This window comes from Poecilia reticulata, chromosome 5 (assembly GCF_904066995.2).
Source record: "Poecilia reticulata chromosome 5, P_reticulata-male-v2, whole genome shotgun sequence".
NCBI lineage: Eukaryota > Metazoa > Chordata > Actinopteri > Cyprinodontiformes > Poeciliidae > Poecilia > Poecilia reticulata.
The window spans coordinates 13,421,514-13,436,291 of NC_088834.1; the positions used below are offsets into that span (position 1 = coordinate 13,421,514).

General features: G+C 37.4%; 1 protein-coding gene across 11 annotated transcripts in view; it reads left to right on the plus strand.

Annotated features, from left to right (window-relative positions):
• cacna2d2a (calcium channel, voltage-dependent, alpha 2/delta subunit 2a) overlaps window positions 1-14,778 on the plus strand; it is a 240,773-nt gene that overhangs the window by 159,097 nt on the left and 66,898 nt on the right. For 8 of the 11 annotated variants that reach the window (XM_081607057.1, XM_081607059.1, XM_081607061.1 and 5 more), the window contains one exon: window positions 4,957-5,098. In XM_081607057.1, the coding sequence (XP_081463183.1) occupies window positions 4,957-5,098 (142 nt within the window). The remainder of the gene's footprint in view (window positions 1-4,956; window positions 5,099-14,778) is intronic. The other 3 variants (XM_081607058.1, XM_081607062.1, XM_008408663.3) reach the window with 1 other exon arrangement.

The following is a 14,778-nucleotide window of genomic DNA, read 5'->3' on the forward strand; positions in this document are numbered from 1 at the left end:
TAATGTACCCGAGCATGTCCGATATTCATTTTTATGGTAAAGAATTTTTTATTGACACTTTCAGGTTTTCTTAACATTTTGTTAAAACTTGCTGTAAACCAGACAAAGAAACCTTTTTGGGTATTGAATAAAATATGCAGTACAATCCACAATTATTGGTGATCCTGGTGAAGTTGTATATAAAGTCTTACAATAAATGTATCCGTCCTTATATGTATTTGCTGTGAATTGGCTCATTGGGGAAGCAGGTCAAGAAGAAACACCCAGACATCCCTTATCGAACAACCCAGTCCAGAATGGACAGACAGCTTCTCTCTTTTAGTGCGATGTTCTTAAAAAAACCTCCAAAGAGATGCTGGAACCACAACCGACTCCTTTCTGTGCTGATGAGCAGCAGAAATACTCAGGATTTTCTCACACCTGACAGTCCGGAAGACTCTGTTCATTTAGGGATCAAAATTTCAACATTTGTCACATTTTCATGTGGCTAAATTTCAATCTGCACTATATGAAGCGATCTGAGCTCTTTGAAAAACCTGTTCACCTCCTCGCCTGAGGTGGCGCTGAATCAGAAACTGCTGAAGGAAATGACACAGAAAGCTGTGGAGAAGAAATGACCTCAACTTCCTTCTTTGAAAAAATGGAGTGGCATCAAATTTTAGCAATTGTAATATTTTTGTTTTTCGTAAAAGGCCATGATCCATTTCTCCTGCTAGACACTTTGTCTAGCTCTAGCATTTGTTTAGGTTTTATTTACCCAGAATGCCGTGCCCTACAGTTCACTTCCTGCTTTTGGAGCGGTCTCCAGTTCACTTGGCGTTCACACGTGCATTCAAACCACACCAGAGTTCATGTCAGGCGAACAGAGTCCTCGGTTTTAATTGCACATTCACACTTCCCCAAATGAACTCGACTTTCTAGGCAAGTAAACCAGAGTTTGATTAAAGTGAACTAAAGAGGGTAGGTGTGAATGCACCCTTAGTTCCTTATGGATGAGCTAGCGCCTCACCACATCCTAAAATCCAGGTACAGCTGCTCAACACAGCAAACTCATATCAGGCGCTTTTATTGGCGATTCTTTCAGAAAGGATCCATATCACATAACCACAAGTAGAGTCTTAACATGGTAAATTAAAAGGCCTTTTCTCTTTGCCTAACTGGCTTGACGCTGTCAGATTCCCAAGCCTGCCTTCTCGTCTCTCCTGCTGCACCCGTCCTTCTCTCATGAACAAGACACCAGCATTTCTTAATTTTAAAAAAAGCACTTAACCTTTTTGGGTTGTACTCTCAACACTCGACTGCAAAGTGCTTCTATGCATGCTGAAGGTCACGGCATGTTTTAAATGTGTCCATGCTCTAACAGAGCTGATTCAGACAGCCTAATTACCTTCTCAGCATGTCATCGGGTTTTACTGAAGCCTTGCAATGAGCGACGGTTCTGATCTTTTCATTGTGATAAACCAGAGAAAGATCACAACATGCAAGACAGCAGCACTCAAAGACCAACTTTGGACCACTGTCCTAAATATATCAACAGAACAGATTTTGTCGATATATTTAGATTATATTCTGTCTGAAAAAGTCAGACTGGTGGAGTCCAAACTGCACTGGAAACCAGTTTAACTGTGTGCAGAAGACATGAACTCTGTTCTTACCTCTGTTGAACAAGAACAAGGTGATCTAGTTCTGAATCCTTAAAACCCATGTAGACTCTACAATAATTTATTTATGTAAGAGTTTATTCCTAAATAGATGTGTTTAGTTAAAGATTAGATCTGTTTACATTTTTTTATTATGTGGGAGTGAGTCTCAGCAGTAATTCATTTAAATTAAGGTTTTTTTTTAATATCTTTATGATGGTGGCAGCTCTGGAAAAAATTAAGAGATCATTGAAAACCTCCTGGTTTTTCCACCAAATGTTGATTTCTGAACTCTTCCTGAGTGAAAACATCAGTATTGTTGTTTCTAAATGAATATTAACTTGATTTCTTTGCATTGAGGTCTGAAAGCACCTCAATTCAAAGGTGCTTTCTGACCTTCTGCAAATAAATAGAAAATATTTGCTTGGAGTTTCAGAGACATGTTGTCAGTAGTTCATTTTACTCAAACAGTTACATATAAAGAGTAAAATGAGAGAAACTGATCATTTTAAGTGGTCTCTTAATTTTTTCCAGACCTGTATGTTTAGAAAGAAATGGCTACGCCTCATTCTATAGCAAAGGGCAATTAAAACATAAAAATATTGTTTGGTCTGCATAATTTCACATTAAATGCAGCACTTTAATCTGCCTGGTAGAGAAATACTGCCAATCATGCCTCTAGGTTGTAATTTGCTTGCAGCAGGACTTTCAAACACATAAAATGAATTGCTACAACTTTGATTATGATGTTGGTCAATCAAACTTTTTCTGCTTATAGGCTGTTACAGCATGACTGGCGCGATATCCCGGACCGTCACGTAACAATGCTCCCGTCTGTGGAGTGATGAATGTTTGTTTTACCCTGGCAGAAGGTGTGTGTGATGTCGCTTTGATCTGACGCACACCCAGGTCCATGAGTGATGCTTCAGGTTAGCCGTGGTCGGCTCAGGGCGGGACTGGAAGAAGCTTTGAAATGTCATCTCTGGCCCCTTCAGCCTTTAATTAAACCTCGAGAACGGGGAGATAAAATTAACAAATTGGGTAATGGATCGAGCAAAACAGGTGGTAGATGGTTGAAGAAAATGAACCAATCAGTCTTTCCTGTGTGGATTTATTCAGCTTCTAATTAGACACTGCCTTGGTTAATTATGATTGGGCTCTACTGGAGGAGGAGGGAGGGGGTGGCGCCAGCTCAACACTGAGAGAATTAGTCACTCTAAATGACAAACAAATACTGAGCTCTGACAGTCAACTTAGGGAAAAGCCAACATTTTAAAACCCAGTTGTGTTGCAAAAGCACAAAAAAACAAACACTTTTAGCTATTTGTGGAAATTAAAGTTTCTTTAACCCTTTCATGCATAGTGGTCTCTACAGTGGACAGCTGTCTAAAATCCATTTTCTTGAGCTTCTTGTGGTTTTATGTTATAAATGCACACAGACCACTGAAGTGTGGACACTAATGCATCATAAAATACACTATCAACTACTGGCCATCAGCTGCAAATGCAAGAAATTAGTTTTGTTAAATCCAATATGGCCGACAGACAAAAAAAGCATGCCGACCGACCCGGTCCCTTCTTCTAGTGTAGACGGGAAAAAAAAATATTGTGACATCAGATAACAGCTAAAGAACAATACTACTGATGTATTTTTCAAATAACAACTTTGTATTTGGAGAAAATTAGAATTGATCACCTGAAATACATCAGTATAAAAAAAAAAAAATATATATATATATATATATATTTTTTTTTTTTTTTTTTTTTTTTTCACAAAATTTTATTCTACCATTCGTTCCTCCTGGACAACCAGATGGAGGCAGCAGACTGTCGCCTGTGTTGCAACCCATCATGCTGAGCCTGCATGTGGCGACAGTGAAGAGGAAAAACTCCCCTTTAACAAGAAGAAACCTGCAGCAGAACCGGGCCGAGTGGAAATCAGATGCACAAAAAACAAACAGATGCTCTCAAGTAGGATTATTTTCTAAGTTCATAAAAAGTAAAACTTTAAAAGCAGGGAGGGAGAATATTTAGATTTTGGCAGCAACATCTCAACTGATGTCTTCTTCAAGTTTTAAAGCATAAAATGAACAATTCAAATAACAGCCAATAATGCAAATTGGAGAGTAGAAGAAGAAGGAAGTGAGAAAAAGTGGTTGGTTTGTCCTCAAGCAGCCCAACTCTATAGCAGCATAACTACAGAAATATCTAAGAGCAAGAGAAATATAAAGAATTATGTTTTAATAAGCCTTTTTTTAGTTTTTTGTCATTTTTTAAAATGTCGCTGCTCATTTTCAGGTCAACCTCAGATTTTTTTGCCAACTGTTTAGCTGGAAATCGTCTCGTGGGTCGTTTTCTTTCATACCGTTATCGCCGCCTCTGTTTTGTTACAGAGCTGCTCCGTCTCAAACGTCCCCTGGCTCGTCCCGACAGCAGTTTGTAATTGCGTTTTAATAGTCAATTACAGCCAGCCCATCAATCAGTTTCTGCTGTGGACAAGAGGTTTTGATTCACATTCTTTGGACAAAACAAACGTGTTTTTAGTCGTGTCACATCCAATTAACCCTTGCTGCTTTATCAAAATGAAATTTTTGCATCACCCAGGAAGCTTCGCCGTTGTCAGGATTGAGGACATTCTTTCTTTATTCAACAAGTATAAAATAAATTCATTAATTATAAGTGGTAGAAATTGTTGTAGTTATTTTTTTATTTATTGGATGCACTTCTTTATGTCAGATCAGAAACAAGCAAATAAAAATTTCTTCCAATCGTTTCATCCAACAAATCACACAAACTTTAAATTTTTTTAATATGTTGGGTTTGTTTGACATTTGGTTCTTCTGAGATGCAACATATGGCTTCAAATTGCAAACAACACACCCAAAAAAGGGAGTTTGATACTCACATTGTGAGGCAGGAGAGAAGAAAGTCTGTAATCAAATATGCTGGGCGAGAAAATAAGCAGTAATTAAGTGATGCCAGTTGTTGGGGTTAATTCTTCTAACACCACGTTGGTGTGTGATGGTTATCATAGCTACTAATGGCTCCCTCTGTTTCATAACTGAGCTCATACCTGCTGTTTTTCTCTGATTAGAGGCAGAGAACAGAACCACTGAATCTGAGGTCAGACAGAAGGCAGAATAATTGACATTTTTATGCTTAACATGATTCAAAAAGTCAGGAAGAAAGCTAAGATATGCTGAGGACAAATACGCGTCTCCCATAATCGCAGTGTAGAAAGCCACAAAATGCAGCTCTGTAATCCTGTTTTTGACATGGATTCATCTCTTATTTATTCCCTCTCTGTGTGTTTCAGCAGACGGAGGACGGAGAGGAGGAAGCTCCGCTAGAGACCTCGTCCTCCCTGGAGCTGGAGTTTGTCGACGATCCAAATTTTAAAAACAAGGTCAACTACTCCTCCAGTGCCGTCCAGATTCCTACAGATATATACAAAGGCTGTAAGTTGTTTCACTTTTCAGAACAGCAGTAATGTAATAAAAATACTGTTTGAGACACAGAAGAATATCCTTCAAAAAACTACATCTGTATTACATGAGATTAGAAAATGTATCATTATAAGTACACTGTAAAACATTTGAAGATGGTTTAACTTGAAAATGAAAGTCCACCTGCTGCCTGGACAATGTCATTTAATTCAACAAAAATTTGTTTTGGTTTTAACTTGGAAATTAAAGTTCATGAAGTTGATTTAACAACAAGAGAAAAGTTCTCTAAACTTTGTTTTTTAAGTTCATGAATCTTAAATTGTGAGTTTTAACTTAATGCTGCAATTGAAACTAAATGGTTATTTCACAATATGCAAGAGAAAAAAAAACTGCCTTCATCTAGTTAAAAAGCCACATTTCTATTTTCACTCACGTTATCAAGTTAAATTAACTATTTTACTTTGGAATAATTTAAATTCTTGCTTCCTAATCTGATAATAAATTTGATTAAAAATGAAACTGAATTGTTTAAAACATTTAGTGTGAACAGAACATTATCCTCAAGATTTAAAATAAACATTTGCCTTAATAACATATAGACTCAGATCAATGTAACGCACTTCCATCTCAGGAGGCAAAAGCAAGCCGCTAAGCATTCTGGGAAATAGTTCCCACTTTTTCATCTTTCAGTTTTTTAAGTGCTAACATAAAAACTAGTTTATTAAACCCTTGGAGGTTTGACAAAATTAATAAAAAGTTAACACAACTTAATTTTATCTTTCACAAACTCACATTTAGGTTCAAAACTAAAACTCACAACATTTATTTGACTTAAAGAGTAGAAAACAGTAGAAACAACTAAATGCAGCTCAGATGTTTTACAGTGCATTGTGTGAAAATTCCTCAGTTATTATTACTATCATGAGTTTGTTCAAATGAGCAAAAAGTAGTACGACAGGTTGAAGTTTCTGCAATAAGTTGAACCCAAATTCATAAACGTAATTAGAAAGATTGTTGTTTTTTCTCTTATTACATCAGCAACATAATAATGGTGGACTAACCTCAATCCAAGACCTTGTAAATGTGTGGAAGAGCTGGGCATAGAAAAACAAACCTAGATGGGTATTTTGAAGATTAAAAACAGGATGTTTTCAGATTTTGTTTTGTTTTGTAAGGTTTTCTGAAAATGTTTTAATGTTAAATATGTTATAAAACATGCTCTATTCTGTATTTTCTACATTTGTTGTACAAAAGTTACTCATCTTCTAGACGTTGAAATGATCACCCAAAAATTGGAAGGCGTTTTACATACTTTCTGATAACTCTTGCACAGAAAATCAGAGTTTTTCACAGATATCTTGCTCAGCAAAGATATTGCAAGATATCGTAGTTTGTGGTCTTGTGGGGCACAAACTACCGTTTGCCACTGAAAAATAAGTGCAATCTCCAAGTCTGCATAAAAAATGTGAAGAAAAGTCAACATTTGTGCATCTTTTTAAAGTCAAAATAGAAATGTTGTGATATTACAGGGTTAAAAATTGCATATAGAGATAATCTGAAAGGAGTAAATGTCTGCTGTTTGGTCCGCCATGTTGTTTTAGAAGTACAGTTAACGAGCTGCGATGCAAGCAGCATGTCAGTGAAGCGCTGCAGACATTCACTTTAATTAACTAATTAACTGCATAATGATCACTTATAATCTAACACTTAATTTAGCTTTAATTACTCTATATTTGTCCTCTATGTATGGAATTTAAAGTAGCATTGATTAAATGTTATAGACATTATGACTGTAATAGTCTATTATTTTAACATTAATGGGAATAACTAATGCTTTTCAGTTTTTATATTGTAGCCACTCGATCATGTCAAACACTTTTGACTCTTGTTTTTGTTTTAGGCTCAAAATGTCCTGTCATAAAGCTCATTATCAGCCTCGTTTTTAGTTTAATATTTATGTAAATACTGAATGTATATAACGATGAATGCCTGCCGTCTGTTTTTTCCGGTGAAACCAATCATCCTCCTGGTCTTTTCAGACATTCGGGTCATGACTGGATGACACATCCTCTCCACTCTCACTCAGTAACTTAATCTCCTTTCATATCGGTTTGCACTTTTGCACAGTAAAGTGATTTCAGATGACAGATACTCGCTCCCAAACTGATTCGTACTGTATTTTCTGTATTTTTTTATTTTTTTTTTTTGCGCTCATGCTTTTTATCGTAGACCTTGCCCTTCCTGCGCTGCATTCTTCAGCCCTGCAGACATAACACCATCCTTAGTCTGCAGCCGCTAAATGAGCAAAACGCTGCGCATGTACCCTCTGGGGTTTTCATTGACATGCTTCCTGTGTTATCCACCTCTCTAACCTTTTGGACACTTTCACCCTGACTCTTAAAAAAAACTAAAAGGAGAAACAGGGACTGAGCAGACATTTCTACTGCAGCGGTTTCTTCCTCTCCGTCATTGTCTTACTCTTGACTTTCTTTGTCAAGCAGGCAGTGTATGGCACCTGTCTGTAACAATGCCCTCCAGCTGCGTCTCTCCAGACAAATCTTGTCAGAATTAGACACTCTTGGTTCAGGAGAAGATGTCAAAGGCCAAAGCTAACTCACAATAGAGCAATCAAGGCTGTGCATTGTTCCCAGAACCATTTTATGGCAGCTCTGGTTCCCCTGTCTGAGGATGTGAGCCAGAGGATAAAGGGCTCTTGATTGAGCCTGGTGAAATCTAAAGGAGTAGAGTGGCACGGTGCATGGAATTACTTATTTTTTCTCCCCTTCTTCTCTGTGGAAAATGTTTACTATTGATGTTGTTTAGTTAGCTCCCATTGCACGGTCTGCACTGCTCAGATTGCCAACTGCAGATTTGTGCCAATCCAATTATAAGCATGTGTGTTGTGTTATAGTTGTTGATAAAAATGCAATTGAGAATTATTTTAGCCTTGCATGTGCAGAGCCATTCTTTAAGGTCCTTTGTAACCAAATTGCATGTCCCTGGCAAAGTTCTGATCAAACATTTGCATCTTTTCAGAGACTTGGTTTGATGCAAAATTCATCATCTTACTATGATTTTCTTAATTTCCAACTTTGTTTTATGGCAATCAGTTTGCTAATGTTATTTATACAGCTGCAAGGTGAAGGATTTATTAAATTTTTTTACAGAAGGTGTTGTTAAACTAAGCAGAACCTCAAGTTCTCAGTTTGTCCGTATTTACAAGTCGTAAAACGTTTGAGGGTTGGATCCTGGATCAGATGTTTTGTTTTTTGCCTCTCAGCTCAGAGCAATGTAAGTTTGTCTGCAGCTTGTTAAACTGCAGCTTGAAGCTCAGGACACCTGCTCCCCAGATGACAGTACGAGTCTCTTTTCAAGCCGAGTACAACTGAATTTTCAGTCATTTAAAAATTACTTCAATAAAAATTTGGGGCTGTGCATCTGTGATCCTCTTTCTCTGACATGCATTGAGCTGCTTCAATGTTTTCTTTATGCATTATGTTTGCAAATCTGATTTGAGCTGTCAAATGATTGAAGTGCAGACATATTGCAGTAAATATTGAAAATTTTTACTGCAGCACGTCTGCATATGAAGTCATGGGAAGTGATTACAGGTAGTGGTAGTGATTTTTTTTATCATTAAAAAAACATTTTAAAATTAAAATTAGATTTTTTTTTGGAGTTACCAACATTGTAAAAACACAGCTGTAATTTCTGGTAAAACACCAGCAGCTGTGATTATCAGAAGTTTACAGTATAAATACAGTAAAATCCATATAAATCAGTATTTTACCATGGATGTGGCTTCTGATGCAAACACCTGGATTTGTATAAAAAGTTTTGTTTTTAAGCTTATGTTGATGTGAAAAGTGTTAAAATTTAATTTTTACTGCACAACCTTAAGTATTCTAAGAAAGGAAGATTTTTAAAGGTAACATCGTTTTTATGGACCATAAACACATAATGTTGTTCAGATTATATTTTATAAGCTTCTAAGGTACATTTGACCATTTTGAATAATACTGCAAATTTACTTTACTCTCTGGATTTAAATACAACTGGAAGCTGAAACATGGTTTTAAATAAGCTGTTCATGCTCAAAATTTTTATTTATTTTATTTTTATTTATTTTATTTTTTGCAGAACAATTCTGCAAAAAAGAGACAGCTGACCTCTTTTTGATAGAGTTAAAGTTTCCTTAAATCAGCCAAACCAATCATGACTTGGTAAAAATAATTCATTTGTTTAATGTTTCTCTCTGCTGGACATCAGAAAGTCAACATGAAGTATTTTGATTGATAAATATTTAACAAAAACCTCAGATGTAAACATCTTGTGTTAGATTTTTGCTGGTGAAATATTTCCATCCATTCATTTTCTTTACACCCTTGTCCCTTAGTGGGGTCGGGAGGGTTGCTGGTGCCCATCTCCAGCTAACGTTCCGGGCGAGAGGTGGGTTCACCCTGGACAGGTCGCCAGTCTGTCGCAGGGCAACACAGAGACACACAGGACACACAACCATGCACACACACACTCACACCTAGGGGCAATTTGGAGAGGCCAATTAACCTGACAGTCATGTTTTTGGACTGTGGGAGGAAACCGGAGTACCTGGAGAAAACCCAACATGCACAGCGAGAACATGCAAACTCCATGCAGAAAGACCGGGACCAGGAATCGAACCCAGAACCTTCTTGCTGCAAGGCAACAGTTCTACCAACTGCGTCACTTTGCAGCCCTGGTGAAATATTTGTATTCATTAATTCATTCACACAAAGTGTCTATGTTGGTGCCTGTCTCTGTTTCCCTCATGGCAGATCTGAACAAGCTGCATGTACCCAGGATCTGTTCATCTATTTGAGGTTAGCAACTGTTCCTGCAAGCCAACTTTTAAAGAATTAGACAAATCCAAGGCTGTGAAGCTCACCGCTCTTCATCCCTGTTGGCCGTTAGTAGCCTGCGGCTGAATTAGCATCCGCTGCTATAACTTCTGAAATCCAGCAGTTCAAGGTTCATTAGACTCACTCATGCAGACCCCACATTTTGACTAAAAACGATGTGACATAAACTTAATTAATATCTCTATTTGCATGGGGCTCTTAAGTTCAGTTGATTATTTTCGATAGCTTTGTCTGAGAGTATCAAACCAAGCTGCAGAATCGGCGTAATATTTTTAAACCCAAACCAAACGGCTTTAACAGGAGCTGTGTCGGCTGGTAGAAGAGGATTATTTTCTGTCATGCTTGGCTCTACGTCCAGCCTGCAGGCTGCCTTGGAGAGCATGTCTGGGGAAACTAATGTGGGCAGATTGTTGTCCTCTGGGGTCCTGATGGGTCCAGATCTACAATAAATCTGTGGGTTTAGTATTATCAGAAGACGGGCAGTGCGAGTGGGCAGACTCGGTCCTCGGGGAGACGCTGGAGGAAAGGCAGGGGAAGTTAAAGCTAAAAATGTGGAGCATAAAGTACAGTATAATGCAAACAGCTGATGTTTGTTTTTAGGTTATCTGGAGAATTCCCCCAAAACAGCATTTTCACAGTAGATATTCATGAACAAATTGAAAAGCTGTAACAAAACAAAGGTTAGATGTCAGAGAAGAAGAGGAGACTCTTCAGTAAAATAAAAGGTGGAAAAAAATCTCTTTTAATAGCAGTCTTTCAGCGGCTCAATGAGGCGACGTGTGCGTTTTGGTTTGATGTGTCTGCTAGGCCCCATGTCCGTTTATTGAGATTGAGCAGGTCCCTTAAGCGCAGTAATGAACCATTTTATAATTCATTATCCCTCTACTGATCTCTGCTGCAAAGTCTGCAAACTTCCTAATTAGCTCAGGTCAAACATTTGTGCAGTTTACTTCTAATTATCTTTGCCGATTACAAAACGGGCACCGCCACACTGGCACAGATGAATAAACTGATGTGGGCACGGTTGTCTTGGAGAAACGGGTTTTATTCTCTCAAAGTAAGTTTCTAAAGTTGGAAATAACTGCAGAGGAGGAAATTTGAGAATATGAACTCAATAATATGCCTCTCTGTGAAAAAATATTTGTCACGTGTCTGTCAATTCCTTGTTTAAATTTTAAACCCAAGACCCCCAAGGTGTAAAAGACAATCCTACTAAATATTAGAAATGTGCATATAAAACCTTTGTTTGTACAGAAACAAATATAAAAGCCCTGCATATTGACATGTCAAGGAATTTTAGATTTTAAACCAGAGGATTTCATGCAGATTAAAATGATAAAACAGCCTTTTACTTACTGTAGCTCAGATGCTGACCTATCATTACTACCAAGCCGTTTTGAATGAAGTTACTAATTTACTGTTTCCAAATATTTTTTAGTATTTTATCACTCATTCTGTCACAAATTTGTATCCGATATTCAAAATGCTGCCACACAAACTATTAACCAGATGCAAAGTGCAGTTCTTTTGTTTTTACTTCAAATTAAGAGTTTTGAGCCATTTGTGGCACCCGGTTCATATTCAGGCCTCATCGTAATAGCTTACACTTACCTCACTAAAGTCGCCTTTTCTTGAGAAAGAAAGAAGTTTTAAAATTGCAAGACTTCGTTCCACATCTAGCTGGTTCTTTATTTTTTCTACAGCGAGCCTTTGTTCACAGCAAAAACACAAAATCTTAGCATGTAATTTTGATCTAGTTTGCAGTGCAAATATCTTAGTGCACTTGAAATAAGACAAAACTAATTTAAAACTAACTTTTCAGCAAGAAATATTATTATTATTATTATTAGTATTATTTCACTTGCAAGACATTTTCCCCATGTTATAAGCCGAGCCATGGCAGTCTGAGTTTTCTATTGGAAACAAAACAAAACAAAACAACTTCCAAACTGTTTACTTTACATTTTTTTTACTGTGAAAATGTTTTACAGAATATAATTAGTTGCTGTAAACAGCTGACTGACTGCTCACTAGGGAATTGGGGTAATCACACTTGATGCCTTATCGAAATGGAGAAAAAGTCGTTCCTAGCCTTCACATCTAAACAAAATGGATTTAAATTGATGGAACATCATAAATTAAAATTTTGTTGACTTTTTCCAGTTATGGGTTTGCAACCATAATTTAAAGTTATTTACAAACATTTTAGCATTTGGCTGCAGCTACATTGTCGTACAACAGCGACGTATTGTTATTACTGCATGCAAATAAAAGGCTATGCATCAAATCAAACTAAATCTAAGATGAGATCAGCATGGAAAAGTCTAAACTCCAAGAAAATTCAAGCTCACAATGAAGCGAACGACAACAAAAAATGTTGCATTTAGCCCCTTAAAGTTGCTGCTTGTTGAAATGTTGCTTTTATGTTGCTGCAGTTCTGTCTGCTTTGTGGCTGCCTCCCAGCAAAGAAGCTTCAGAATAAAAAAATAACAATTTGGGGCACCTCTGGAGGAAGATCATATGCAGCGCGTGGAGAAACTGAGTGAAAGAGATGCAGCAGATAAAGTCAACAGAGGGTTGAGATGTGTGAAGTTTCAAAAACAAAGAGAAAAAGATGCGTATTTGTCAGGTTATTTATGATTCAGACTTTTAAATTTTACCTGGCTTAAAGTGAATCTTCAAAAATAGCAACATTTTAGACATGCAGGTTTGTCCACAACAAAATGTTTGTTAGTTCTTGTTATTACTTACTTAATAAATGTCCCCTTAATATTTTATTAAAGTTAACCCAAATACAGTTTAGGGATTGGGCACAGCCAAATAGATAAGTGTAGCTTTTGTCAGCCAGTGAGTACATCTGTATGTGTGTTTCCATTTGTACAAATGCAGTCTGTTTTCATTTCAACACATCGCCTCCAGCAGAGGAAGCTTCACTGTCAACCAGCTCACACCATGCTGGAGATCAACTCAGTCTCTCTCAACATCAAACCAGATTTAAATGTAGGGGGAAAAAAGCAAAAGTAATTTGTGAAAATAGAAAAAAAAAGTGAGGAAAAGGGATTTAAAGTAAAACCAAAAGACTGTCTAAAACCCGCGGGCTGCATCTCTTTCATTCCTGACTTTACTGACGCTCTGTCTCTCTCTCTCTCTCTCTCTCTCTCTCTCTCTGTCTGCCTCTCTCTCTCTTTTTCTGCCCTGCACTCATCCCAGCCCTATAGTGTGTGCCCAGTGAAGGGGCACTATCATTTACCCTCACTCTAATTAGAACAGTCAGCACGGCAAACTCTTCTTCACTCACCACCAGGCTCACAAATTACATTTTCTGTGTTTGTTATTTACTGCTGTGGTTTTAATTGGAAAAACTACTTTGACTTGCACTCAGGAGGTCTCCTGTCTGTTTCTCTCTGAATTATCGCACTTCCTCTGCAGATTTGGCTTTTGTTTGCCCGCCATCGGAGGATGAGATTAATGTTTACAAAAACTGAAATTGTTAATAACAAGCACACTATTTGGGGAAAAAAGTGTTTTCACCAGAAAATATTAGTCAGACGGAAAAATTGGGACATAATGTATAATAAATTATGTTTTTGTATGATTTGCATCTTTAAGGTTTTACATAAAAGCTCAAAATGCAGAGTCACAACTACATTTTAAGGATATTTTATTTGGATTTTGAGTAGCAGAACAACTTGAATTTGTGCAAAACTCATAGGCTTTTTAACAGTTTCTTACTAATAAAAATCTGAACAATGTGGTTTGCATTTATATGCAGCTGCCTTGCACTGATGCCCCTAAAAAGTCCAGTTCAAACAGTCAAAACTAATTAGTGGATAGAGTCCCTATGTGTGAATTTAAATCCTCCCCGTCCAGCTGTGGAGACTCAGAGGTTTTGTTACAGAGCATTATTGAACCAGCAGCAACTTGAAGACAAAGATGAACACCAGTGTTAATATTCATGAAGAAGAATGCAGTCGATCAAATGGTACGTTTTCACCAAACGCGTTTTGAGCGTCAGCCATGTTTGGTTTACATTCAAACGTCTTGTGGAGGCACATCGAGGCTTATTTTGTGCATCTAGCATTGCGATTTGGAGCGTTTTTAGCATTTGACGCATCCGACGCTGGAATTGGAAAATCTGAACTTTTGCCACTCGATGCTGAGCATCAACCGGCACATAGTGGTGCATTTTCTAACATGATCTCAGAAAAAACAAAACAAAACAAAAAAACTGTGGAGGATAAACTAATTGTCGGTGTTTGCCCTCGTTCTGTAATCTACGACCAATTCAGTTATGACTACAGAGGCAGGAGCAGGAAGAAATATCAGCGAGGAAGTAGGAATGTTGAGTTAGTTTGAAAATATTTCCCTACATTTGAGCTATCCAAATCCATCCAGCAGAAATGTCTAATTTTTGCTGGAACAAGCGCTAAATAAATGTTAAATAAACGTATTTATTTGGATTAAATATGCAGGAGATGGTGGAATCGTTTGAGTCTAATCCCGTCTAGAGAGATTTTGATGAGACTGATGCGCATCTAGAGCAAAATATCAAGCGTCGGACTTCAAAGTGCTCACGTCAAACTCGAAGCATCGGATGAGGTTTGATAGGCAAAATGCATTTGGTGTGAATGCACTATTAGAGTTGCAATGGCCCAGTCAAAGTCCACACACACATCCAGACCGAGTCTCTAATTTTTATTTGTAAAAAAAACTGAAAACCGTCATGCATTATTTTCTTCCTGCTTTCTATTTATTCTCCAAAAATGTCTGTGAAATACTTTGAAGTTTATTGTT